General features: G+C 41.0%; 1 protein-coding gene across 2 annotated transcripts in view; it reads right to left on the bottom strand.

Moving 5' to 3' along the window:
* LOC121288071 (E3 ubiquitin-protein ligase MGRN1-like) overlaps window positions 1-27940 on the bottom strand; it is a 194418-nt gene that overhangs the window by 81139 nt on the left and 85339 nt on the right. For both annotated transcript variants that reach the window (XM_041206368.1, XM_041206367.1), the window contains exon 6: window positions 6116-6182. In XM_041206368.1, coding sequence (XP_041062302.1) covers window positions 6116-6182 — 67 coding nt within the window. The remainder of the gene's footprint in view (window positions 1-6115; window positions 6183-27940) is intronic.

The raw sequence follows: 27940 nt of genomic DNA, 5'->3' as shown, positions 1-27940 counted from the left end.
CCTTGGTATGTCCTATACACACAAAACAGGACAAGTCCAACCCGGCCAATTACCTCCCCATCAGTCAACTCTCGATCTTCAATAAAGTGGTGGAAGGGGTCATCAACAGTGTTATATAGCGGCATTTGCTTAGCAACTACCTGCTCCCTGACTCTCAGTTTGGGTTCCGCCAGGGCCACTCAGATCGTGACCTCATTACAGCCTTGGTTCAAACATGGATAAAAGAGCTCAAATCCCGAGGTGAGATGACAGTGACTGTCCTTGACAGCATGGCCACATTTGACTGAGTGTGGCATCAAGGAGCCATAGCAAAGCTGGAGTCAATGGGTATCAGGGGGAAAACTCTCCACTGGTTGGAGTCATACCTAACACAAAGGAAGATGGTTATGATTGTTGGGAGATCAATCATCTCAGTTCCAGGATATCACTGCAGGAGTCCTTCAGGGAAGGTCCAACCTTCTTCAGCAGCTTCATTCAATGACCTTCCCACCATCATAAGGTCAGAAGTGGGATGTTCGCTGATGATTGCACAATGTTCAGCACCATTCACAGCTCCTCAGATACTGAAGCAGTCCATGACCAAATGCAGCAAGACCTAGACAATATCCAGGCTTGGGCTGACAAGTGGTAAGTAACATTCGCACCACATGAGTGCCAGGCAATGACCATCTCTAACAAGGAGAGAATCGAACCATCACAACCTGACGTTCAATGGCATTACCATCACTGAATCCCCCACTATCAATATCCTGGGGATTACCATGGATCAGAAACTGAACTGGACTAGCCATATAAATACTGTGCCTACAAATGCAGTTTGGAGGCTAGGAATTCTAAGGCAAGTAACTCACCTCCTGACTCCCCAAAGCCTATCCACCACCTAAAAGGCATAAGTCAGGAGTGTGATGGAATACTCCCCACTTGCCTGGATGAGTGCAGCTCCCACAACACTCAAGAAGCTTGACACCATCCAGGACAAAGCAGCCCGCTTGATTGGCACCACATCCACAAACATTCACTCCCTCCACCACCGATGCATAACATCAGCTGTGTGTACCGTCTACACGATGCGCTGCAGGAATTCACCAAGGCTCCGTCGACAGTGCTTTCCAAACCAACAACCACTTCCATTTGGAAGGACAAGGGCAGCAGATAGATGGGAACACCACCACCTGGAAGTTCCCCTCCGAGTCACTCACCATCCTAACTTGGAAATATATCACCGTTCCTTCACTGTTGCTGGATCAAAATCCTGGAACTCCCTCCCTAAGAGCACTGTGGGTGCACCTACACCACATGCATTGCAGCGGTTCAAGAAGGCAGCTCACCATCACCTTCTCAAGGCAACTAGGGATGGGAATAAATGCTGGTCCAGCCAGCAAAGCCCACATCCTGTGAATGAATAAGAAAAAATTGGTGTAATGCATCCATTCTGTGCACTGCACTTTAGGAAGGGCATGAAGGCTTTAGGCAGGATATAAGAAAATTGATGAGAATGGTTCCAGAGATAAAGGAGTTCAGTTAATTGGATAGATTCGAGAAGCTGGGGTTGTTCTCCTTAGAGAAGAGAAGGTTGAGAGGAGATTTGATAGAGATATTCGAAAGCATGAAGGGTCAAGGCAAAGTAGATAGGCAGAAACTGTTTGTTGCCTTTGGCAGGGGGATGGAGAACAAGAAGCCATTGATTTAAGTTGAAGGCCAAAAAGAAGCAACAGCGACATAGGGAAAACTTTTTACACAGCAAGTGTTTAGGATCTGGAAAGCACTGCCTGACGATGTGTTGACAGCAGATTCAATTGTGGTTTTCAAAAGGTAATTGAATAAACACCTAAAGATAATAAATATGCAGGATTATGGGAAAAGGGCAAGTTGCAGGATTAGCTAAATTGCTCTTGCAGGGAGCTGGTGCAGGCTCAACAGGCTGACTAGCTTCCTTCTGTGCTATGACTGTACCGTTAAAGGAGTCCATGATTAACACATTCATCACAGGACTAAAACTCCTTATGCTTAGAATAATTTCCTCAGAATCATCATTATTTTCATTCTCTTCCTTAGAACTCTTTGTGATGTGTCATTTCAAGGGCCTTTTCTCTTCTCTATGGGCAGTTCACCAAAATGATAGATCAAGTCACACCTCAAATGCCCATTAACTGTTGCCTGGGAATGCTTGAGATTCATTCACCCATTATTTCTGTTTCAATGTTGTAATAGCCAAGTCTGTTAAAAGTACTTTCATCCTCACGCTGCCTGTCTTTAATCTTTCCATTGTATTGATGCCTGCATTGAGCATCTGGACCACTTTGAAATCTGGCAGTGAGTCTTCTATTCTTTGTGTCACCATGGAATGTCTGAATTGTTCAATGAAGGGAATGACCATTTCCCCAGAATTTTTTTTTAAGGTAAGAGACATCTGATCCAGCAGGGTCACCATCTCTGAGAATTGCACACCAGTTAGAAATAGTTGCCTGTCTATGAGACATCTTAGAACAATCCAGTAATTTAAATGCTAGTGCCAATACAGGGATCCCTAAACTGAATTTTGTCAATCTTTTAAAAAATCTGTTGAAGTCCATGATATATTCTTCCATGGAATGATTGTCTGTTTGACAAAATCTATCGAAGTCTGACCATGCCTCAGGAGCATTTAACAAATCATCTTTCTTGCAGATTTCAGCCAAGAACTCTAATAGAAGGTCCAAGCTTCATCACTATCCAATTGACAGGCATCCATCTCAGAAAATATTTGACTTTCAACTGTACTTCTTGTAGGAAGCGACAACACCAAGGCTATATCTTGCTCTCGTTTGGGATGGGTGTAAGCCTGTCCACATATCTGCTTCACTTTTCCACTGGTCAAATGGTTCAGACCCCAAGAACATCGGCGAGTAATCATACCCCAACAATTTACATTTGCTTTCTGCCATTTTCCGCCATGGCCACTAGAATTTTAGTTTACTGTCTGAATTTTTTCCCTTAAACTCTAACCTTCATCAATAGGCATCTTCTGTTACGATATTCTATTCCAGGAAGCCGGTTGGTGAAAGATAGAATAAGTGCCAATATTCACACACTTTTATAAACTTTATTTACAGAATTACACATTACAAATTCACACATCCTAACTAGCCAGCACAGTTTCACTCTGTTCCTATTTAACTCTTTCGAGTACAAACCCGTTTCCATCTGTTTCAGATGAAGTTACATTGTTTCATAGTTTGCCATTGTGAGATTTGAACTCTTGACATTGTGAGATTTGAAATCTTGATACTCTTTTTGAGTAAACCTGTTTCCATCTGTTTCAGATGAAGTTACATTGTTTCATAGTTTGCCATTGTGAGATTTGAAATCTTGATCTCAGGGTTACAAACCCAGTACCATAACCACTTGGCTCTTTAGGCCAAGCCTCTGTTCCTATTTAGGAGCACAAGTGAATCCCCAATTAATGCCCACCACCTGCATACAATTAGACACAATATTCAAGTAACAGCAGGAATGGTTCAGGGAGAGGGAATTTATAAATCTAAAGAGAAGAGTAAAGAGCACAAGTGTAGGAATTTGAGCAAGATAATCAAAGGCTGGCAGGAAGGGACAGCAAGCTTAGTAAATAGTGCATCAGTAAATAAAGTCAAATAGGGGAAAAATGGTGAGAAATTTATCTGAATACACAAAGCATTTATAACACGATAGATGAATTAATGACTTCAATAGAGATACAAGTTTTATTCTAATAACTGCTGTATTACAGAGACATGGTTGCATGGTAAACAAGGCTGGGTACTAAATATTCCAGGGCATTCCAGGGGATATGTTCAACAGACAGACAAAATGGAAAAGTAGTAGGGGAAGGATCTTGGTTTTGAAGATCACAAAGTAGAATCATTATGGGTGTTGATTAAAAATAATAGAGGCAAAAAACACTTCTGAGATTGGTTTATAGGCCCTCTAATAGTAGATATAACGCTGGACAGAGTATTCACCATGAAATAAGAGGAGTTTGTAACAAAGGTAATGCAATAATCATGGGGGACTTGAATTTTCATATAGACTGGGCAAATCAAATTGGCAGAAGTAGTTTGGAGAACGAGTTCATGGAATTCAAAACAGCTTCCTAGAACAATGCGTCATGGAACCAACCAGACAACTGGCTATTTTAGACACAAAAACAAAAATTGCTGGAAAAACTCAGCAGGTCTGACAGCATCTGTGGAGAGAAAGACAGAGTTAACGTTTCGAGTCCATGTGACTCTTCATCAAAACTGATGGACCAGAGTGCACCATTCGTGGCTAACTAAAGAGGTTAAGTAGAGTGTTAAAGAATTTAAATTAATGCTGTCAAGAATATAAGTCTGAGGATTGGGAGAATTTTAGGTGCCCGTGAAGGCTGAACAAAAATTGACAGAAGGAGAAAAAAAGAATGTGAGAATATGCTAGCAAGAAGCAAAAAGAGATTGTAAGGGTTTCTACAAGTATATAGAAAGGAAGAGAGTAGCAAAAATTAATGTGGGTCTCTTAGAAGCTGAAACAGGTGAAACTATAATGCGGACTAAGAAAATGGCAGGGACATTAAACAGATATTTTCTATTTGTATTCACAGTGCAGCTACAACACTGGCATCTACCCGGCTATGTGGAAAATTGCCCAGGTATGTCCTGCACACAAAAAACAGGACAAATCCAACCCGGCCAATTACCACCACAACAATCATCAGCACAGTGATGGAAGGGGTCGTCAACAGTGCTATCAAGTGGCACTTGCTTAGCAATAACCTGCTCACTGATGCTCAGTTTGGGTTCCAGCAGGGCCACTCAGTTCCTGACCTCGTTACAGCCTTGGTTCAAAGGTGGACAAAAGAGCTGAACTCCAGAGGTGAGGTGAGAGTGACTGCCCTTGACGTCAAGGCAACATTTGAGAGTGTGGCATCAAGGAGCCCAAGCAAAACTGGAGTCAATGGGAATCAGAGGGAAAACTCTCTGCTGGTTGGAGTCATACCTAGCACAAAGGAAGATGGTTGTGGTTGTTGGAGGTCAGTCATCTCAGTTCCAGCACATCACTGCAGGTGTTCCTCAGGAAAGTGTCCTAGGCCCAGCCATCTTCAGCTGCTTCATCAATGACCTTACTTCCATCATAAGGTCAGGAGTGGGGATGTTCGCTGATGATTGCGCAATGTTCAGCACCATTCGCAACTCCTCAGTTACTGAAGCAGTCCACGTCCAAATGCAGCAAGACCTGGACAATATCCAGGCTTGGGCTGACAAGTGGCAAGTAACATTTGCTCCACACAAGTGGAAGACAATGACCATTTCCAACAAGACAGAATCTAACCATCGCCCCTTGACATTCAATGGCATTACCATTGCTGAATCTCCTACTATCAACATCCTGGGGGGTTACCATTGACTGGAAACTGAACTGGACTAGCCATATAAATACTGTGGCTACAAGAGCAGGTCAGAAGCTAAGAATCGTGTGGCGAGTAATTCACCTCCTAACTCCCCAAAGCTTGTCCAACATCTACAAGGCACAGGTCAGGAGTCTGATGGGATACTCTCCACTTGCCTGGATGACTGCAGCTCCAAAAACACTCAAGAAGCTCAACAGCATCTAGGACAAAGCAGTCCGCTTGACTGGCACCCCTTCCACAAACATTCTCTCCCTCCACCACCAACGCACAGTGGCAGCAGTGTGTACCATGTACGAGACAGTCACTTGTGTTGTGCGAATGTTACTTGCCACTTGTCAGCCCAAGCCTGGACATTTTCCAGGTTTTGTTGCATTTGATGAAGCAGTTGATGATGGTTGGGCCTAGGACACTACCCTGAAGAAAAAATGCAGTGATGTTCTGGAACTGAGATGATTGACGAAGAACCACAACCATCGTCCTTTGTACTAGGCATTAGTCCAATCAGTGGACTAATTGTGCTAACAGCCACAATAAATAGTGGGCATAGCACATGCTCTAAAAAATTATTCAAATCTAAATGACTGGATGTGCATGAGGCACTCACCATTGCAAACCTAAACCCATGGTATAATAACTCCAGCACAATACACCAATCTACCACCACACTATCTCAATTTTCTTCAGAATATTTGTGTATGAAACAGTGCTACTCACCATCCACTTCATCGACCACTGCCCGAATGACTAAAGGAAAGACTCCTTTCTCTAGATCAAAGTTTAACTAAAAGGTAAAAGAAAAGAAGTCAAAAACTAAGATAAAAATAATTTTTAAGTTTCAAATAAAACTTTTCAAAGTCCTGCAAAACTTAAAATGTCAAAAAACTATACTTATAATGCATTTTCTGCATATTTCCAAGATAAACATCCCATATTTACTACAAAATGAAATCTATTTAACAGATAAAAATCCTTAAGTTTTTTTTTAAAGTTTGTCAATGTAACACTTACTACATGTAAATTAATGGGTAAAGTTGTATCATTCCCAGTCTATTGAATTCAATAGATAATGCTGCAACACTACCTGGCAATGTTTGCTCCAGAGATGGTGCGATAAATTCAGGTGAGTCAGCTAAAATTTCCTCCAGCTATGAGCAATACCATAGGAGACCAACTAGTGATTTATAAAAGTCACGTCTTTATATTAAAAGCTAACTGTAATCAAAGGTTTAGAAATTAAACATGAGTTTAGCAGATAACTAAACAGAAAACCAGAATGGATTAGGGCAAATTTTGGAAAGACAGAGAAAGCTAGGTAAGGTGAGGTGGAAGGAAACACTGGCACACAGGGCTGCAGAGCAACAGCAAGGTGTTTTTATTAAGAAACAACATTAACAATCTTGTGCCTATACTTTCTATCCGCAAAATCTTGCTTCCTGACAGTCATTTTTTACCATTGTAAGTTTGTGTGTTTATATACAAAATAGAAACTACCTATATAAACATGCCACCATTGTGCTCAATTTTTCATTTCTCAACAATTCAGCCTGGATCATTCAATGCTCCAAGTACATCTACTGAACAAATTGCTTTTATTTTTTGCTACTTAACTATAAGAAAACTCCCTTCTCGTGATATTTTCTCCTTTACTAACCATAAGCAAGTATATATTGAGATGAATACAAAAATAAAATATTGAAGATGCTGGGAATCAGAAATAAAGCCAGGAAAATGCTGACTCCAGGTTGGACCTGAAACATTAACTCCGTTTCTCTCTCCACAGACGTTGCCAGGCCTGATGAGCATTTCCAGCACTCCCTGTTTTTATTTCAGACTTCCAGCATCCACAATATTTTGCTTTTACATCTAATAGGTGTTTTGCAAAAGAATACAATTTCTCTTTGTTATTCTTAAGTGGTTGAGATGGGCAGCATTTTAATGCCTGAAAGGAAAATTATGGTTAAATTAGTTAGGTTAAAGGATAGTTATCTATTCATGCATTTGTCCAACTATGGGCCCTTTGTTTAAGCTAACTAACATTAAACATTAAAGGATGACAGAGCACTATGGTCCAATGGTAGAGCAAATCTGGATAATTACAGGCCAGTTAGTTTAACCTCTGTATTAGGGAAAATTTGACAATCTCTAGCTAAGGATAAAGTTACTGTATATCTGGATTAATTACTATATATCTGGATTAAAAAAAACAGATAGAAGTATCCAGTACCAATTTCAAAAAGGACAATGGTGTTTGGCAAGCCTCTCAGTTCTTTGAAGAGATATCAAGTGTAACAGAATTCTAGTTGTCATGTACTTCATAAAAGAACAAAAAATATAACAGCAAACATAGGCCATATGGCCCCTCAAGCCTATTCCAATGATCAATAAGATCATGGCTGATCTTTGATCCAATTTCACTTTGCTGCTCGATCCTCGCATCCCTCGAGAATCCAAAAATCCATCAATCTCAGCTTTGAATACACTCAAGAACTGAGCATTCATAGTCCTCCGAGGTAGAAAGGTTCCGAAGATTCACAACCCTCAGTGAAGAAATTCCTTCTTGTCTCAGCCTTAAATGAGTGGCCCCTTATGCTGAGACTGTACTCTCTTGATTGCACTCTCCAGCCAGGGGGAAATACCCAGCGTCTACTCAACCAAACCCCCTCAGAATTTTAAATTTCAATGAGATCACCTCTCATTCTTTTGAACTCCAGAGAGTATAGGCCCAATCTAGTCAACCTCACAACATAGGACAACCCTTGGTTAGAAATTAGAAATAGGGTTAGAATATGTTTATATAACCGGCTTAAAATAGGGAAAGGAGCTGTAAGCTCTTTTTTACTAGAAATTGCTTAAGTAATTTCCAAAGAATCAAGGCTAGTGTGATAATTGTTCTTAGGTAATGTTAGTTAGCTTGAACAAAGGACCCATAGTTGGAAAAATAGATAACCATCGTACAAAACTGTGCTGGGCTTTTCATTTAATCTTGCTTAATTAAGATGCTTGCTGAAGTACATGAATTCATCAGTGTGTGGAAGCAGAAATTATTTTAGTGAATAGCACTATGGTTCAACAGCCTGATAAGGAATAAGAAAAGCTGAACCGAATGACCATTATGTATACCCTCCGACGTTCCTCTCTCTCTGACACTGAAACATGGGCTCTTAGCAAAGGACTCGGACTTATCCCCTTACACCCCAAATGAATGAATTTTGAGCTTGGCATGATGCTGAGCTCTTCTTCAGTTGCCTTCACCTCCATGCCCACTTCTTTGGACAGGAGTCCTACCCCAACCAGTGGACCTTTTCACCCGTTTCCAGTATTCTCCCTCCATCTGGACCCCATTCTCTGGCTTCTTCCCCACTCTTGATCTTTTCATTGAGAACTGCTGGTGTGACATCGGCTGTCTCAATTTCTCTGCTCCCCTCACTCACTCTAACAAGCTTCCCTCTGAATTTTCTGCACTCCGTTCCCTCAGGTCCAACCCTAACACGGTCAACAAACCTACTGACAAGAGTAGTACTGCTGCTGTGTAGAAAACTCTACCTTACAGAAGCCGAATGCTAACTCACCAAAACTTCCTCCAAACTCCCCCTGAACCATGATCTCACCACCAAACATCAAGCCGTTGTTTCCAGAACAGTCAATGACGTCATCTCCTCCGGTGATCTTCCCTCCACGGCTTCCCATCTCAGTCCTCCAACCCCACATAACTCACTTCTACCTTCTTCCCAAGATCCATAAGCAGCACTACCCTGGTCAACCCATCGTTTCAGCCTGTTCCCAGTCCACTCAGCTGATTTCTTCCTTCCTTGACTCTATTTTTTGTCCCCTTGTCCAGTCTCCCCCAATCAACATTCACGACTCTTCCGATGCCCTCTGTCACTTTAACAGTTTCCAATTTCATGGCTCTAAACATCGCTTTGTCATGGATATCCAATCTCTCCACAACTCCATCCCCCACCAGAATAGTCTCGAGCTCTTTGCTTCTTCCTTGAATGGAAGCCCAACCAGTTTCCATCAACCAACACCCTCCTCTGCCTGCCTGAACTTGTTCCCTCACTGAACAATTTCTCCTTCAATGCATACCACTTTTGTCAAATTAGGTGTTGCTATGGGTACCTGTATGGGTTCTAGCTAAGCCTAGCTTTTTGAAGGATATGTCGAACAATTCTTGTTCCATTCCTACCTGGGGCCCTCTCCCTCAACTCTTTTTCCAGTACATTGATGACTGTATCGGTGTAGTGTCCTGCTCCCGCCCTGAATTGGTAAACTTCTTCAACTTTGCTTCCAAATTCCACCCCTCTCTCAGTTTCACAAGGGCCATCTCTGACTCTTCTCTTCCCTTCATTGACTTCTCTGTCTCCATTTCTGGCAAAAGACTATCAACTAATGCTCATTATAAGCCCACTGACTCCCACAGCTACCCTGACTACATCTCCTCACACCCTATACCCTGTAAGGACTCCATTTCATTCTCCCAGTTCCTCCGTTGCCATCGAATCTAATCTAATCTAATAATGCAACCATCCACAACAGCGTTTCTGAGATGTCTTATTTTTTGCTCAACTGAGGATTCCCCCCAACCCCACTACCATGGTTGACATGACGCTCGACCACGTCCACCACACTTTTCACACTTCTGCTCTCAAATCTTTCCCTCTCAGAACCACGATAGGGTTCCTCTTGTCCTTACCTTCCACCCCACCAGCCACCATATTCAACAGATCATTTTCCACCATACATCATGTGATGCCACCACCAAGCACATCTTCCCTTCCCCTCCCCTTTCAGTATTCCAAAGAGATCGTCCCTTCTTGATACCCTGGTCCACTCCTTAGTCACCTCCAACACCTTACCCCTTTCCCACGGCATCTTTCCATGCAAGTGCAGGAGACATAGAACTTGATCTTTTACCTCCACTCTCCTCACCATCCAAGGCCCCAAACACTTCTTCCAGGTGAAGCAGCAATTTGCGTGCGCTCCTTTCAATCTAGCGTACTGTATTCACTGCTCACAATGAGGCTTCCTCTACATCAGGGAGGCAAACACAGATCGGATGACTGCTTTGTGGAACATCGCCGTTCAGTCCACAAACATGACTGTGGCCTGTCATTGTAATTCTCTATTTTGCTCTCATGCTGATATCTCTGCCCTTGGTCTGCTGCACTGTTCCAGTGAAGCTCAACATAAGTCTGAGGAACAGCACCTCATCTTTTCATTAGGCACTTTACAACCTTCCGGACTTAACACTAAGTTCATCAATTTCAGACCATAATCTGTGCTCTATTTTGTTTCCTTTCCTTTGCAGGTTTTGTTTGTTAGTTATTTTTCCAGACAGCAGCACACCTCCTCTAGGCACATGTTTCTTTACTTGCCCCATCACCATTACCTCCAGCCCTGTAATACTAACACTTATATCTGCTGCGGCTTCAGTTGTGTTAGCATCACAGACTAATATCCATATTCCTAAACATTAATATGGATGCTGCTAGCTAAACCAGGCAAGACCTGCTGACAATGAAAACTTATAAAAAGAAATAATAAATGTAAAGACAGATCTTGGAGATTTCAAGTGATGGGGGTATGACTATTTCCTTTGGCAGCTGATTCCATTGTGGGATTGCTCTTGGGAATAAAGGTTGTTAATACACTGCATTTGAAACAAATGGTCTTTGTAGTTTGTGGGGATGACTACCTTGTGTTTTGACATTACCAAGGGGCACCAGGTATTTGCTTCTGTCAATTTCCCCCAGTCCATTCCATATTTTGTAGAAGACGGTCAGTTGATTTTTCTCCCTCCTTTTCTGTAGTGATTCTCATTCCAAATCTTTGATCAAGGGCACTGGTATATTTCTTGTACTGATTCGTGCAGTGTCTTTGGATCATTTCAATTTTATCTATATCTCTCACCATATAAGGATCCCAACCACTTGCATACTCCAGGACCGAACGAACAATCTCTCCTGTCTTTCACACTATCACAAACTCTCCTTTTGTCCTTGTCCCAACCTTCCCTTGCTCAAAACCTATTGCATCTCTAACTTTTCCCAGTTCTGATGCAAGGTCGCAACCCTGAGGCATTAACTCTGTTTCTCTCCACCGACGCTTCCATAAACTGCTGAGTATTTCCAGCATTCACAGTATACTGCTTTTCAGCCACTGTGAACACCTTGTTACATGCCTTATGAACAACCTTAGACATAAAGAGCTAATAGTGGAATAGGTATCAATAATGAAGTCTTTGGGAGTTTGTTTGATGCTGGAGATGGAATGTTACTGAAAGGATAAAACTGGACAGAGCGAACAGCTTGCGAGGAAATAATGAGGCAAGAGCGATTGATCAAGGCCAGAGTTAGGTGTGAAAGTTCAAAAACCCAATGGCAGGTGAATGGCATTAAAGGCAAGATTCTCAACCCAAGGGTTCAGGCAAAGAACTCGACATTTTATAGGGTATATTAAAATAAAGTAAAACTCTATAGGGTGAAAAGATCACGAAAATAATCCATCCAGGTATCCACCTCTGAAAGGATATAGAGTGAGAGATTTTGGGAGGGCTCAGTGCAGTAGGTGGTGGAAGTGGACACTGAAGAAAGACTCCAGCTCAGCACTCCTGAGCAGTTCAAGAGGTAGAGAAGACTTGGGGCACCAAAAGGAGAAGTGGAAGAAGAAGAAGAGTTGTTCGCACTTGCCATGCGTCCTACCCAATCTTGACCGGTTCTTGCTGCTAGTCACTGTCATATTCTATCTTAAACTCTGACTAAGTTCAACATCTCACTATATTGGTTGCTCCCGATTCTGGTTGATTAAATCGTGATAACTCTCGACTATCTTGAAATTAGTATACTACTCACCCCAGGGACCAATCCAGTGAATTTTCACTGCACCACCTCCAATACAAATATATCCTTCCTTAAATATGGAAACCAAAACTGTCCACAATGCTCCAGGCATGGTCCCAAAGACCTTTCAATTGTAGCAAGATTTCTTTACACTTGTGCTCCAGTCTCCTTACATGCCATTTGACTTCCTAATTGCTTGACGTACCTGCACACTAACTTTGTGTCTTTTTGTTCGAGGACACCCAAATCTCTCTGAACATCAACATTCAAAGGCTCTTCACCATTTAAAAAAAATTCTGCTTTTCTATTCCACCTACCAAAAGTGAATCACATCATATTTTCCCACATTATACTCCATCTGCCACATAAGAAAGCTTTTGTCGAGGTGCCACATGTGGACTTACTGAGGAAAGTTAATTAGGGCAAGCATAGCAAATTGATTCGAAGGAAGAAAACAGAGGAGGAATTAAGGGGAACTTTTCCATTGTGGGTGGAAGTGGGCAGGGATGTCCTACAGGAATCATGTCAAAGGCCTGTTCAATATGTAAATTGATAATTTGGATTTAGTCATTGAGAGGCTGATGTGAAATTTGCAAAATTATACTAAAATCAGTAGCATTGTTAGTTTGTTAAAAGACCAAAAGCATTTGGGATGTTGGTAAAACAAGGCATGAATTATATAAATAAAAATCAAATTGCATATAGAATTTAATGTTGGTAAACTTGGAGCCATATATTTAACGAAAAAAATCCTAAATGAAAAGGCACTCAGCGATGTGAAGAAAGGAATTTTTCTCTTTACTCTGAATGGTGAGAATGTGGAAACTACTACCTTGAAGAGTGGCTGAGGCAAATGTAGGTAGCAGTGTTTACATATGGGAAGAGATTTAGGCAGGGCAACAGATACAGCAAATTCAGAAGAGACAGGGAAAGAAAGTCAAGATGGAGTATGAAAAATTTGGACTGGATTTCGCTGTCAGCGGTGCAGTAAGGCTGTTCACTGCTAGCCTCAAAGAAAGCTGCCCACAAGGATCTAGCAATCTCCCTGGTGTAGACCTTCCCTTTTCTGATATTTGTTTCTGGTGCCAAGTCCAGGGGATCGCTAGGCACCCACCAACAGTGATGTCATTAAGCAGAATAAACAACCAATCACGCTGAAGTATTCTCTCAGACGGAAAACCAGGAGGTAAAAACTACTGAATTATTTTACTTTTAATTTTTAAATTTTACAGGTAGTGAAACGATTGGGGCATAACCGGTGGGATTTATGAAGAAGCTAAAATATCAAATAAACTTTTCAAAAAAATTTTTTAAATATGGAATACATTTTGGGATGAATGAGGACATTCAGAATCAACAAATTTAAACTTACTCTTTCAGAGCCAGTGAGGCTATTTAGCAGTAATTATAAACTTAGTACGCCATTAAGAACCCAATCACACCTCATTCAATGTAATGCAACTTTTCAAGGGCTTTTACAGTGAGACGAAGAGCACAAGAGCACAAGAAGTTCTCATCAGTTCATTGATTTCTAATTAATTGCAGTCTTGGGAGGACTCAACGGCACACCCAATGGAAAGGTTGCCTAGAATCACTGACAACGACTTCTGGATTTCCAATTTTAACTGTGCACGTGCGGACTGCGGAAGCTACTGTCAATTTCAGAGGAGTAACGGTAGTGAAAGCTGATTGTTTCATCATCATAACTACATTAAAGCCTGGGCAAATGAGGTTGATAAGTTGCTCAGTGCACAGGCTAAAAGAGGAAAAGGAGGCGGCTTTGTGGTAAATTAAGAATGAGTCTGGCAGGGCAATTATCAGTTAAGAAGGGAATTTTCTATATTCTTAAGATATTAAATATGCTGATAGTAATAGTACACACTGAAATTTTACATGCAAATGGAAACTTTTCTTTAAATTTCAGTTAAACTTAACTGGCTATCTAAAATTCACTTTGTTAGACAGCTTTACTATACTTTGATTTTTTAATTACAGCCAAATAAATAAAAATGCTCCAAGTCATGAAGTTCATTGTCATCAGAAATTCAGCTTAATTATTTAAAATTTAACATATGGTCAACTATTAATAATTTTCATAAGTTTTAGATTAAGAATTCTATTGAGAACATATTGCACTTATTATGAAAATGTACTTCACAGCTTCATCACACATTTGGGAAACAGTGTGTGAAATTAAAACATTAGAATTTACAAAAATAATTCTACTTGTTCTCTACAGTATTTGTACATGCTGTACATTTGATTTGGGCAGAAACACAGCATTACTATACATTAATGACATTTTATACAGTTATTCTGCTAAAACTGTCTACACAGCAACTGTCACATGATTTAAAAATAATTTTTTTGTGAAGCACTTTGATATGCTATATAAATGGAAATAGTGGCCTGGATTTTGCAGTTAGTACCAAAGCAAGGGTATTCACTGCCAACCTCGAAGAAAGCAGAGCTGAGAGATCTAGTGTTCCTTCCACGTGCAATTGACTGTAAAACAGTTTAATTGGGGTTTCCAGCGCTGAGCTGCAGCGATGTCATTGAGCTAAGTGGCCAATCGCATTAAAGAATTCTCAGGCAACCAGCCAGGAAATGAAACACACTAATAATCAAATCACTTCTCCTCTTAAAATTTTTACTGACAACATAATAAAGATTAGGACATGAACATGGGGTTATGGTAGCTGAAATATCATAAACAAACTTTAAATACATGAATTTAAAAATCTAATTTTAAAAATCTAGTAATTAATCATAATTGAGACATTGAAAAACATTCCACAAATGTAAAATTATTTTTCAGGGCCAAATTGGCTGTACAGCCATAGTTATTACTCAGATCTACACTTCTATGAACAAAGCTCAACTTTTCATGGGGTCTCCAACAGTGATATTCGAGCACAAAAGGGGAAATTTTTGCCAGCTCAATTGATTTTGCTGATTGCTGGCTCTGGAGGGAGAATATTCACAGCGCATCAAGTGGCAGAGCAGTGAATGATTGGCTGCAAATTCAGGACTTCAGTGATAATCTGTGCTTGTAGTGAATCCTGAGTCATGGTCAGATCAGAGCATTATAACAGCAAACATTGAGAGTTTGCTATCCAACTCTCCACAAATGCCAGGCCATTATCATTTCAAATAGCAACATTGCGAAATTCAAACATATATATAATATATACACACATATATACAAGTAACATCTAAATAAAATCTATAGACTGGGACAAGAGCCTTTAGAAAGAAATCAGGGATATAATTACAAACAGATTTGTCCAACTGTGGTTACAATTAATAATTGTGCAATTATAGAAACAGTTCATTCAGTGCGGCAGGAATGGGTCACTATTACTGGTGTAAAAGCAAAATACTGACATTGGAAATCATACAAACATACATATGAACATATGAATTAGGAGCAGGAAAAGGCCACTCAGCCCCTCAAGCCTGCTCCGCCACTCAATAAGATCATGGCTGATCTGAATGTCACCTCAACTCCACATTCCTGCCTACCCCTGATAACCTTTCACCCCCTTGTTAATCAGGAATCTGTCTAGCTCTGCCTTAAAAATATTCAAAGACTCTGCTTCCACCGCCTTTTGAGGAAGAGAGTTCCAAAGATTCTCAACCCTCAGAGAAAAATAATCTCTTTGTCTGAAATGAGCGACCCCTTATTTTCAAAAAGTGACCCTTCGTTCTAGATTCTCCCACAAGAGGAAACATCTTCTCCACATCCACCCTGTCAACACCCCTCATGATCTTAAAGGTTTCAATTAAGTCACCTCTTGTTTTTCTAAATTCCAGTGGATACAAGCCTGACCGGTCCAGCCTTTCAACATTAGGTAACGCACCCTTTCGTGGTATTAGTCTAGTAAACCTTCTCTGAACTGCTTCTAACACATTTACGTCTTCCTTTAAATAAGGAGACCAGAACTGTACAAAATACTCCAGATGTGGTCTCACCAATGCCCTGTTTTAACTGAAGCATAACCTCCCTACTTTTGTACTCAATTCCCCACACAATAAATGATAACATTCTATTAGCTTTTCTAATTACTTTCTGTACCTGCAGACTAACCTTTTGTGATTCATGCATTAGGACACCCAGATCCTTCTGAATCTCGGAGCTCTGCAATCTCTCACCATTTAGGTAATAAGCTTCCTTTTTATTCTTCCTGCAAAATGAATGGTTTCATATTTTCCCACATTATACTCCATTTGCCAGATCTTTGCCCACTCACTTAACCTATGAATGTCATTTTGTAGCCTCCTTACATCCTTTTCACAATTTACTTTCCAACCTATCTTTGTGTCATCAGCAAATTTAGCCACCATTCCTTCGGTCCCTTCATCCAAGTCATTTATACAAATTGTGAAAAGTTGAGGCCCCAGCACTGATCCCTATGGCACACCACTCGTCACATCCTGCCAACCAGAAAAAGACCCATTTATGTCAACTCTGTTAACCAATCTTCTATCCATGCCAGTATGTTACCCCCTATACCATGAGCTTTTATTTTCTGCAATAAGCTTTGATGTGGCACTTTATCAAATGCCTTCTGGAAATCTAAGTTTTGTACTTAGTCCACCCTTTATCCACAGCACATTGACTCCTTCAAAGAACTCCAATAAATTGGTTAAACACGATTTCCCTTTTACAAAGCCATATTGACTCTGCCTGATTGCCTTGAAAAAAAAATCCCAAATTAAAGATGAAAATGCGGGAAATAATCAATAGGTCTGGCAGCATCTATGGAGAGAGAAGGAGAGTTAACGTTTCAGGTAGTGGCCTTTCATCAGAAGCTTCTGATAAAAGGTCATGGCCTGAAATGTTAACTCTGTTTCACTCTCCACAGATGGTGCCAGACGTCTGAATATTTCCATCACTTTCAGTTTTCCCAGGTCTAAACAGTATAATTTAAAATACAACAATTAAAGTCTAAATTAATAATCTAAACTGCATCAAATGTGAAACAATTAAAATAAATTATAACACCAACCTGTAGACTAGATTTGAAATTTAGTTAAAGAAAAACCTCTGCTGATATTTTATTATGAACAATGGAACAAGTAACAGAGATATGTCATGGCTCATATTCATACACAATATTATAAACAAAATATTAAATTATGGGTTGCAGCAACTGAACAATGCAAACGCATCCAGAGATATTTATGGGGAGCTTGGGCTTGGCTATTCTCACCCATCTTTTTATAAAACGTGGTCAAGTATTAGCACTTGAACTGCACCAGCACCTGTGGAACTCAGAAACAACAGAGCCAATAGCATGTAAGGGAGCTTAAATCCAATGCTATAATTTTGCAGTAAACGACCTGTACACAATGTCTAACCTCAAGAACTGATACAGATAGAAGGTTGGCCTAGCAGTTGCAATTAATTCTGGAATTCCATCTCAATACCACCTGAAAGAAAGGGCACGGACACAATGTACATTTGAAAATTCACTCTTTTCCACGTGCCTGGCTTATAACAAATGCAAGTCAAGGCAATAAAAAGGTACTCAATATGTTTTGATGTTCGTGTAGATTCGACATGTCTCAAAATGCCCAATTTCAAAAAAAAAATCACAAGTAATTTAACTCTGAGTCGGGCTAAAATCTAATAGAGCGTTTTCAGTTATTATGATTAAAGGATTGTGATGTGTAATTTACAGCACTATAGGTGAGCAAGATGACAGACACATAAAAAAAAGAATTTAGATAGCTTATTGCCAATTTCACAAACAAAATTGCACTCCGCCTCTAATGTCCGCATTTGTGGCCACTAACTTCTTTGTTCTGCGCAGTAAACTATTTTCATCAAAGCAAAATATTTTTAAACAGCTGATGGGAACAGATTGGGCAATCAACATTACAGAACATCAAGACCTTTATAGTTTAAAGGGTCAAGAGTATTGCAGAGATTCTGAATACTCCATTGTTTTGAATCTAGTATATATAAGTGTACAAAAGAATTTACTATTTTTAACATCAAAAGGCAGTTGTGCTTTTATACATGCTCAGTTTTCAATTGAAATTATAAGTATTTGAAAAATTACATAAACATGTAGCTCAAGTATCAACAAACACAAATGAGTAAAGGTCACAAGAACAAAATTCAGTATACTGCAGTTCTTCCCAGAGTTACCATTCAAAGGCTATAAAGCAAAAAAAATGCTAACAATGAATGCAGAATAAATGTAATTATCTTGTGCTATACAGTTGTTACAGCTCACTGCAACTAACTCTAAAATTGCACAGTTCTGGACAGACTAAAAAAAAATCAGTTTATTCCAGAAATTGTTCCAAATTCACATTAGTTTGGGAACTAACGTAACGTTAAAAAACAAAAAGATGGATGTTCTCTTCAAAATATTTTATGAAAATAAAAGTTATAAACCACAATTCTATGATGCTCAGATATTAGGAATAGTTTGAATTTAGTTACTTTCTTAAAAATCATTTTGTTTCTCTTTACCAACACCGAAAAGTCTAAAACAACGGAATACCATACAAAGTGAATCATAGGTGGAAATTTTCTCAATCAGTTGCGTGCCACCATTTTACGTGGGCGGACCAATTAAGGCCCACCCAGCATGACGCGCACCCAGAAGCACTCATCACTACCTGTGCGGGCAGTGGGTGGAGGGAGTCAGGGTCTGCGCTCTTTTGTGCGCATGTGTGCAAAAAAGTGCAGAAATCTCCCTAAGGCACAGAGTTGCCTTAGGGAGTTTAATTGCATTGTGAAAAACTGAAAAGAAGATTTTTAAAAATTATTTGGACATGTCCCCTCATGTGACAGTGTCACATGAGCTAGGACATGTCAATGAATTTCACTAAAAATTTTTATTATATTTATACAACCTTCACGAAACCGCATCCCGTCTGTGGATGAGGTTCCATGAAAAATGCGAAGGCCACCTGGGCCCTTCGCCTGTCCGCCAACCTTAAGGTTGGGCGCCTTGTTAATTATTTCAACTAGTTTTTAAATGCAGAGATAAAAACAAAAAAACTGCGGATGCTGGAAATCCAAAGCAAAAACAGAATTACCTGGAAAAACTCAGCAGGTCTGGCAGCATCGGCAGAGAAGAAAAGAGTTGACGTTTCGAGTCCTCATGACCCTTCGACAGAACTTCTGTCGAAGGGTCATGAGGACTCGAAACGTCAACTCTTTTCTTCTCCGCCGATGCTGCCAGACCTGCTGAGTTTTTCCAGGTAATTCTGTTTTTGTTTTAGTTTTAAAATGGCCTTAATAGGCCTTTGACAGTTCGGCGGGCACGCAGCCGACTCTGGTGCGCACCTGCCGAACTGGGAGCAGAGTGACACACGTGACGTCGGGATGCATGCCCTATGTCACCACGCATCATTATACACGTTGGCAAGCAGGGCCCACCCCCAAACGTCGACCAGAAGATTCAGGCCGCAGAAACAGAGCACAGGAGACCACCATTTGGTCCATCGCATAACACAAGTGACAAAGAGCCATACAGTCTATTCCCACTTTTGGTTCTTGGTCTGTAACCTTGTAGGTTACAGCACTAAGTGTACATCCAAGTATTTTTTAAAATGGTATGAGGGCTTCTGTCTCCAACACCCTTTCAGACAGTCAGTTCCCAAAATAAATGGTACATAATTAAAATAGGTTCTAAAACATCTTAACTAAAAACCGTACCATTTTTCTCCTCGAGTAAAAAAAACATGATTGTGCAGCTATAATTCAATAAATGTTCCACACTACTTTTTGTGCATCATCATTTCCTGTCATGCTCCTATGTGGCACATGAATAGGGTTTCCCAATATTATGTCAGCTATCACAGATCCTCAACTATACCATTAGATGGAGCTTCAGTCCCTCACAACCTATTATGCCGATTTAGAGCCTTCTCAGCCAGACAATGCAACCAACCTTGTATACTAGCTGCTGACAACTTTTTGTTAAAATAAACTGCCGCAGTATGAGTCAATTGTTCCTTTTAATGTATGTTTCCAGGTCCTGCTTACCTCTTATCCAACCCTAACATTCATCTAAAGCACACCACCCACTACCATAACCCTTCACCCCAATAAATTTCAGCAGCCTTCCCTAAAATTCATTTCTATTTATCATTATTCAGTCTACAATCTCTTTCATATTTTGTACTTATCATTCGCAGTTGGTTAGTTTTTGAAATTGCAATACAACAGGGCAGGATCACTTATCAATAAAAGCACAATAACAAAGAGGGCAATGGCAAAAGACAACAGCATCAACAGCTCCAACCTGACAACATGTCACTAGTGCACATTCGAGCTTTGTACAGTTAGGGGGTGAGTTACTCAGCCCATAATTACTAGCCTCTGACCCGCTCTTGTAGCCACATGTATTTATATGGCTGGTCCATTTCTGTCTCTGGTCAATGGTAACCCCCAGGATGTTGCTATAGTGGGGGATTCAGTGATGTAATGTCACTGAATGTCATGGGGAGATGGTTAGATTCCCTTTTGTTGGAAATGGTCATTGCCTAGCACTGCGTGGCACGAATGTTACTTGCCATTTACTAGCCCAAGGTTGAATGTTGTCCAGGTTTCACTGCATATGGACATGGACTGCTCCAGTGTCTGAGGAGTCACGAATGCTGAACATTGTGCAATCAGCAAACATTCCAACTTCTGACCTTACAATTCAGGGAAAGTCCCTGATGAAGTAGCTGAAGATGGCCAGAATGGTTTGAGGTGACATGGTACTTATATACTGAAAATATCTGAAATTCTCCATCCCTTAACAGGTTCAAAATGAAAACAAATTAAGAGAGTACCTATTTCTAATTATTTAAAATACATTAAAACACTGAATTGTTACATTGTTTCTCCATTGTTTGGAAAGTAATTAAAACAGGATTTAAATCCAAATTTAAAAGTAACCTCTGTTATTCAAATGTCAAAGTAAAATTGGATTGGAACTTTGCTAAGGTTAGTCTATTTCTCCTTTAATTATGTACATGGTGATAGTTTGTTTTCCTTGTAGCCAGCCAGAGTAAGACTGCCAGCTTAATGTCAATACAAGAAAGGTTTTATACTGTGTATCTATGTCCACCAAGAATTAGGTTAAGACTGTGCAAGCCTATTTTAGTTAGCACTTCAATAACTCATTTTCAGATAGAAACTTTCACCTCACTAGTCAGTGCTAAATTCAATCCAAACTCCCAAAAGGCAGAAAAAATATACTACTTTAACTCACTGCATGGGCCCCTGCTTTCTGACAAACATATATATAAAATAGCTATTTAGTACTACAGGACTTGAGTATTGCTGAAAAAAAAGAGACATGCTATCTGCTATCTAAGCTTCTCGTCTTGCACTCATCAGGATAGCTCACAAGAAACTACCAAACTGTAACAGGGAAACAACAACTTACTACTGCATGAGATGAGAGTACTGATTGGTTGGCAAGTGGGCTCTGACTGGTGGAGCATTGCCACTGAGAATGCAGCACGGAACAACTAGGTGCCCAGCTATGTTCAAATTCAAACCAGGCAGATTGACTCTGAATTGAAATGACAAGTGACAGGAGGGTTGAGGTCATGCTTACGTACCCTGGTCCACTCTTCCATCACTCCCAACATCTCATCCCCTACCCGCCACACCTTCCCATGCAATCCCAGAAGCACTTTACCTCCTCCCTCCTCGCCATCCAAGGCCCCAAACATTACTTTCAGGTGAAACAGTGCTTCACTAGCACCTCCTTCAATTTGGTCCACTGCACTCACTGCTCACAATGCAGTCTCTTTTACACTGGGGAGACTAAACCCAGACTGGATGACCACTTTGCGGAGTACCTTCACTCAGTCTGAAAGCACGGCCCCAGCCTTCCTGTCGCATGCCATTTCAATTCACCATCTTGCTCTCATGCCCACATTTCCATCCTGACCTGCTACAATGTTCCAGTGAAGCCCAACGCAAAGTGGAGGAACAGCACCTCATCTTCTGACTAGGCACTTAACCTTCTGGACTTAGCATCGAGTTCAATAACTTCAGATCATGAACTCCATTTTGATATTTATAAAATTTTATTCCCCAGCCCCATCCCTCCACAAGGCCATATGTAACTTGTTCTTAGAAAAAGGGTCAGTGCTCTGTGAAAGCAAAACATAAGTGCTAATGGTGGCATAAAGGTAAGATAGGAGGATATATCCATTCTGTTATCTTACCTTTATGCCACTATTAGCACCTTTTTTAGTCTTTAACACTACCATTGACAATCCCTTTGTCTTGTGTCCAATGACATCTTTGTCAAATCTCTCCTGAGCTCCCACCTATCCCAGGCCTTCTATTTTGCTCCACCAACGCCACCCCCCCTCCCACGCCTCCCCCCTCCTCAATAGTATAAAATTCATCACATTCCTTCCTCTCTTCAGCTCTGAAGAAGTCATACGCACTCAAAACGCTAACTCTGTTTCTCTCTCCACAGATATTGCCAGACTTGCCGAGTCTTTCCAGCATTTTCTGTTATATATGAATGTCAAAATTGAGCCATTGCCAGAGTAGGAACCAATACAAGGAGATTGGTCAGATGAGCATTGGAACTGTCAAGGTTACAATGGCATGGACGAGGGTTTCAGCAGCAGATGACCTGAGATAGGGGCAGAGTTGTAGAAGTTGAACAGATGGTCTTGGTGATGCAGCAAATACATAGTCAGAAGCTCCTCATAGGTCAAATATGACAGGCTGTGAACCATCCAGGTCTGCCTCAGAGTTGTCACGGAGAGAGATGGAGAGGGTGGCTAGGAAACGAAGTTTGTGGCAGTGACCGAGGGCAATGGTTTCAGTTTTCCCAATATTTAGTTGCAGGAAATTTGGAGGATCCATCCCACAGAGGTCAATTAGGTGATCCTTTCGGAAATTTCCATAAGGCAGTATGGATGTTAGCTTTAAACAGGTGTTTTGTCTGACATCAGAAGGACAAGCTTCTAAAAAAGTTGAATACTTGTAGTTTCTACAAAGGAGTCCCTATTTTTGACTTCCTTTGAACATAAAGATGTCTTAAAAATGCATAACCTATTAGAGGAAAAAACTTATTGAAAGCACTTCCCCATAGCTGTCTTCCCCAAACACCATGGGCCAGATTTTCATCTCCCAACAGAGGTGGGAATCTAGTCAGGAAACCTGAAATTGTTTTTTTTTTGGCTGCAAAAACAAACTTCCTCTGCTTTTCTGATTCCACACCATTTCTACCTGACCTTTTCGCAGGTGCACACGTACCTCTTCCAAGGTCAGGGTCACCACTGCGAGGATTGCAGGAAATTTGAATCTCTCTCCCCATGTCATTTTCATGTGCTGGTGTTTCAGAAACCCCCAATCCCCCCAAAAAAACCTCACTTCCTTGGGAACTTTGTGACTACTGCAGGAAACCCGCTGAGGAACATTCTGACAGCTAAATGTTAAATATCTTGACACTTTTAAATGTCACTATTAGATGCTGCATTGCAATGTAAGTGTGCGTTTAATGCAGTGATTGATCATAGGGCTCTGTCCTGCAAAGGTAAGTTGGCCATTACATTGACCGCCATTGTGCAAGTGTTGACATGCATTACAGTACTTTTCCCAATGGAGAAAATGCAATAATGCATTCAAAACTCAAGAAAAATGTGCTGGTAAACTCTCCTGTCATATTTTAGACTGATATTTAAATGGATAGATATCTTTCACTTTGAAAGAAATTGCCCAACTGTTGAAGGTTAATAAAAATCTAATTGCCTGTTCCACTCCACTGATTAACAGGCAATCTGATTTGAAATGGAAGTGAATCACCATCTGGTCTTTCAGCTTCAGAGGGTCTGGAGCTGAAAGCTAATGTTTTGAAACCTGTGGCCATTGAATGCTTGGTTGAGTTCCAAAGGCTACTGGGGTGCTCAGCTCTGTTGAGATGGGTGTGAGTGGTGCAGCATGTCCATTAATGTTGAGAAAGCGAGAGGAGCAGCGGGGCCATTAACAGTCAGTAGCTGAGAGAGGAGTAGCATGGCCTTTAACAGTCAGAGAATGAGAGCAGCAGCAGGGCCATTAATAGTGCAAGAGTGCAAGAGGAGCAGCAGGGCCATTAACAGTGAGAGATTGTGAAAAGAGCAGCGGGGCCTTTAACAGTGAGAGAGTGCAAGAAGAGCAGCGGGGCCTTTAACAATGAGAAAGTGCGAGAGAAGCAGGGGACCATTAACAGTGAGAGAGTGCGGGAGGAGCAGCATGGCCATTAACAGTGAGAGAGTGTGGGAGGAGCAGCGGGGCCATTAATAGTGAGAAAGTGCAGGAGGAGCAGCATGGCCATTAACAGTGAGAGAGTGCGGGAGGAGCAGCGGGGCCATTAATAGTGAGAAAGTGTGGGAGGAGCAGCAGGGCCATTAACAGTGAAAGTGTGCGGGAGGAGCAGCGGGGCCTTTAACAGTGAGTGAGCGCAAGAGGAGTAGCATGTCATTTAACCATGAGAGTGCGAGAGGAGCAGCGGGGCCATCAACAGTGAGTGATTGTGTGAGGGGCAGCATGGCCATTAACAGTGAGAGAGTACGAGAAGAGTGAGACACCATTAAAGAGCATGGAGATGCGAGAGACTACTAAAAAGGGCAGAGAACAGCCGTTTGGTGAGTAGCACTGGAGAGTATTTCTGGCCTTTAAAGTAAGCTCTTCAGTTTGTGTTTAGGTCTCCAGTCTTTTTTTTCTTTTTCTTAAAAATGGCTTAAGTTAAAGATCGATATTCTAAATTTTTTACACACCGTTAAAATGTAAAGAGCGTGGGATTCTTCAAGTGTAAACAGCAAAGATACTAGGGTAATTAATTAATTAAATAAAATACAATAGCAATGGCAGGATGGGTGATGTGTTGCTGCTGCAACATGTGGGACTGCTGGACACCAAGGTGTTCCAGAATGAACACAGCTGTAATAAATGTTTGCAGCTTGAGAAACTTCGGATCCGAGTTAAGGAGCTGGAGTCCAAGCCTGCGCCACATCAGGGAGGGGGAAAGTTACCTGGCCACTTTGCTCCAGGAGGTGATCATACCCCTTAGATTAGATAATTCAAATTTGGTCTGTGATCAGAGACAGGAAGGTGTGACTGCAGGCAAAGCAAATATGGGATCCAGGGGGTAGCGTTCAAGGAGCCTTGGCCCCTGCAACTGACCAACAGTTACGAGGTTCTTGCAAGTGTAGATGAGAGCGGGCACTGCAGGGAGGATAAGCGAACTGATCACAGCATCATGGTACAGGGAGCCATTCAAGTGGGGGGAGGAAATAGGAATGTAGTGGTGGTAGGGGACAGTATAAGTAGATGCTGTTCTCTGCAGCCATGAGCATGAGTCTCCAAGGCTTTGTTGCCTGCCTGGGGCCAAAGTTAAGCACATCTCCTCAGGGCTGGAGAGGAGCTTGGAGTGCGAGGGCAGGAATGCAGTTGTCATCATCCACGTTGGTATCAATGGCACTGATAGGACCAGAAAAGAATTTGAACAGTCAGGAGGTAAATTAAAAAGCAGAACCTCCAAGGTAATAATGTTGGGATTACTACCTGAGCCACAAGCAAACTGGCATAGGATAAATAAAATCAAGGATTTATATGTGTGGCTCAAGGAGTGGTGTGGGAGAAATGGGTTTCATTTAATGGGGCACTGGCATCAGGACTGGGGTAGAAAGGAGCTGTTCCGGTGGGATGGGCTTCACTTGAACCATGCTCAGACCAGTGTCCTGGCGAAGTGAATAACTAGGGCTGTAGAGAGGGCATTAAACTAAATTTCGGGGGTGGGTGTTCTGGAGAGGGTGCATGTAGGCTAACAAAGCAAAAGGATATGGCAGCATTGCAGGACAGCTAGTTAGGTAATGATACCCAGAGTGTAACAGGAAGGGACTGTGTATACAAACAAAGAAGAGCAGCAAATAGGGTCAGTGGGAAAAAATGGTAAAAAGGCAAAATAAATGGCTTATGAGTATGATCTTGGTTACAAAACGATCAAAGCTGGGAAGTAAATATTCAGGGTATGTGACTTTTCAAAAGGACAGGCAGGAAGGAAAGGATGGTGGGATAGCTTTGTTAGTACGAGATGGAATAAGTACGATAGCAAGAAATGATCTTGGATCGGAACATGTAGAATGCATGTGGGTGGAAGAAATAACAAGGGAAGACGACACTGATGGACGTAGTCTATAGGTCCCCTAACAGTAGCTACACTGTAGGACAGAGAATAGGTCAGGAGATATTGAGAGCATGTAAAAAAGGCAGTACATTAATCATGGGTGACTTTAATCTTCATGTAGATTGGGAAAATCAAATTGGCAGAGGTAGCCACGAGCAAGAATTAATAGAGTGTATTCAGAACAGTTTCTTATAACAATATGTTGTGGATCCAACCAGGGGTCAGGCTATTTTGAATCCGGTAATGTGTAATGAGGTACATTTAATAAATGATCTCGAGTAAAAGATCCCCCAGGAAACAGTGACCATAATATGGTAGAATTTAGCATTCAGTTTGAGAATGCAAAACTTGGGACAGACAGAAACAACTGTGCTTAACCTGAATAAGATAATTACAAAAGAATGAGGGCAGAGTTGGCGGGAGTGGACTGGGAAAGGAGTTTCTCAGAAAAGATGGTTGACAAACAATGGCGGGCATTTAAGAAAATAGTTTATGACTCACAACAAAGATGTAGCCCACTGAGAAAGAAGGATTCTAGGAAGGGGGTAAGCCTTGGTAAGTTAACCAAGGGAGTTAATGATAGTATCAAAATGAAAGAAAAAACATACAATGTGGCAAAGATTAGTGGTAAGCCAGTGGATTGGGAAAGTTTTAAAACCATCAAAAGATGACCAAAAAATGAGGGCGAAAATAAACTATTGAGGGTAAACTAGCAAGAAATATAAAACAGACAGCAAGAGTTTCTTTAAATATATAAAAAGGAAGAGAGGCCAACATGAACATGACAATGAGGCTGGAGAAATAATTATGGGGAACCAGGAAATGGCAGAAGAGTTGAATAAATACTTTGCATCAGTCTTCACGGTAGAAGACACTAACAGCATTCCAAAAATACTAAATAATCAAGGGGCAAAAGTGGGGAGGAGGAAATAAATACAATAACTATCACTAGAGAAAAAGTACTAGGGAAATTAATGGGGCTAAAGGCTGATAAGTCTCTTGGACCTGGTGGGTTGCATCCTAGGATATTGAAGGAAGTAGCTACACAGATAGCAGATGCACTGGGAGTAATCTTCCAAGAATCCTTAGATTCTGGAAAAGTCCCAGAAGATTGGAAAACTGCCAATGCAATGCCCTTATTCAAAATAGGGAGGGAAACAAAAAACAGGTAACTATAGGCTAGTTAGCTTAACATCCGTCATTGAGAAAATGTTAGTCTATTATAAAGGATGTAACAGCAGAGCATTTAGAAATGCATAATATAGTCAAGCAGAGTCAGCATGGTTTTCTGAAGGGGAAATCATGCCTGACAAATTTATTAGAATTCTTTGAGGTGGTAACAAGCAGGATAGATAAAGGGGAACCAGTGGATGTAATATATTTGGATTTCCAAAAGGCATTCGATAAGGTACCGCACATAAGGCTACTTAATAAAATAAGAGTTCATGGTGTTAGGGGTAGAATATTAGCATGGATAGAGCATTGGCTAACTAATAGAGAGTTGGGATACAGGGGCATTTTCAGGATGGCAACCTGTAACT

This window comes from Carcharodon carcharias, chromosome 15 (assembly GCF_017639515.1).
Source record: "Carcharodon carcharias isolate sCarCar2 chromosome 15, sCarCar2.pri, whole genome shotgun sequence".
NCBI classification, from domain to species: Eukaryota; Metazoa; Chordata; class Chondrichthyes; order Lamniformes; family Lamnidae; genus Carcharodon; species Carcharodon carcharias.
The sequence above is the reverse complement of the archived record's forward strand: the minus strand, read 5'-3'. Positions and strand labels throughout refer to the sequence as shown.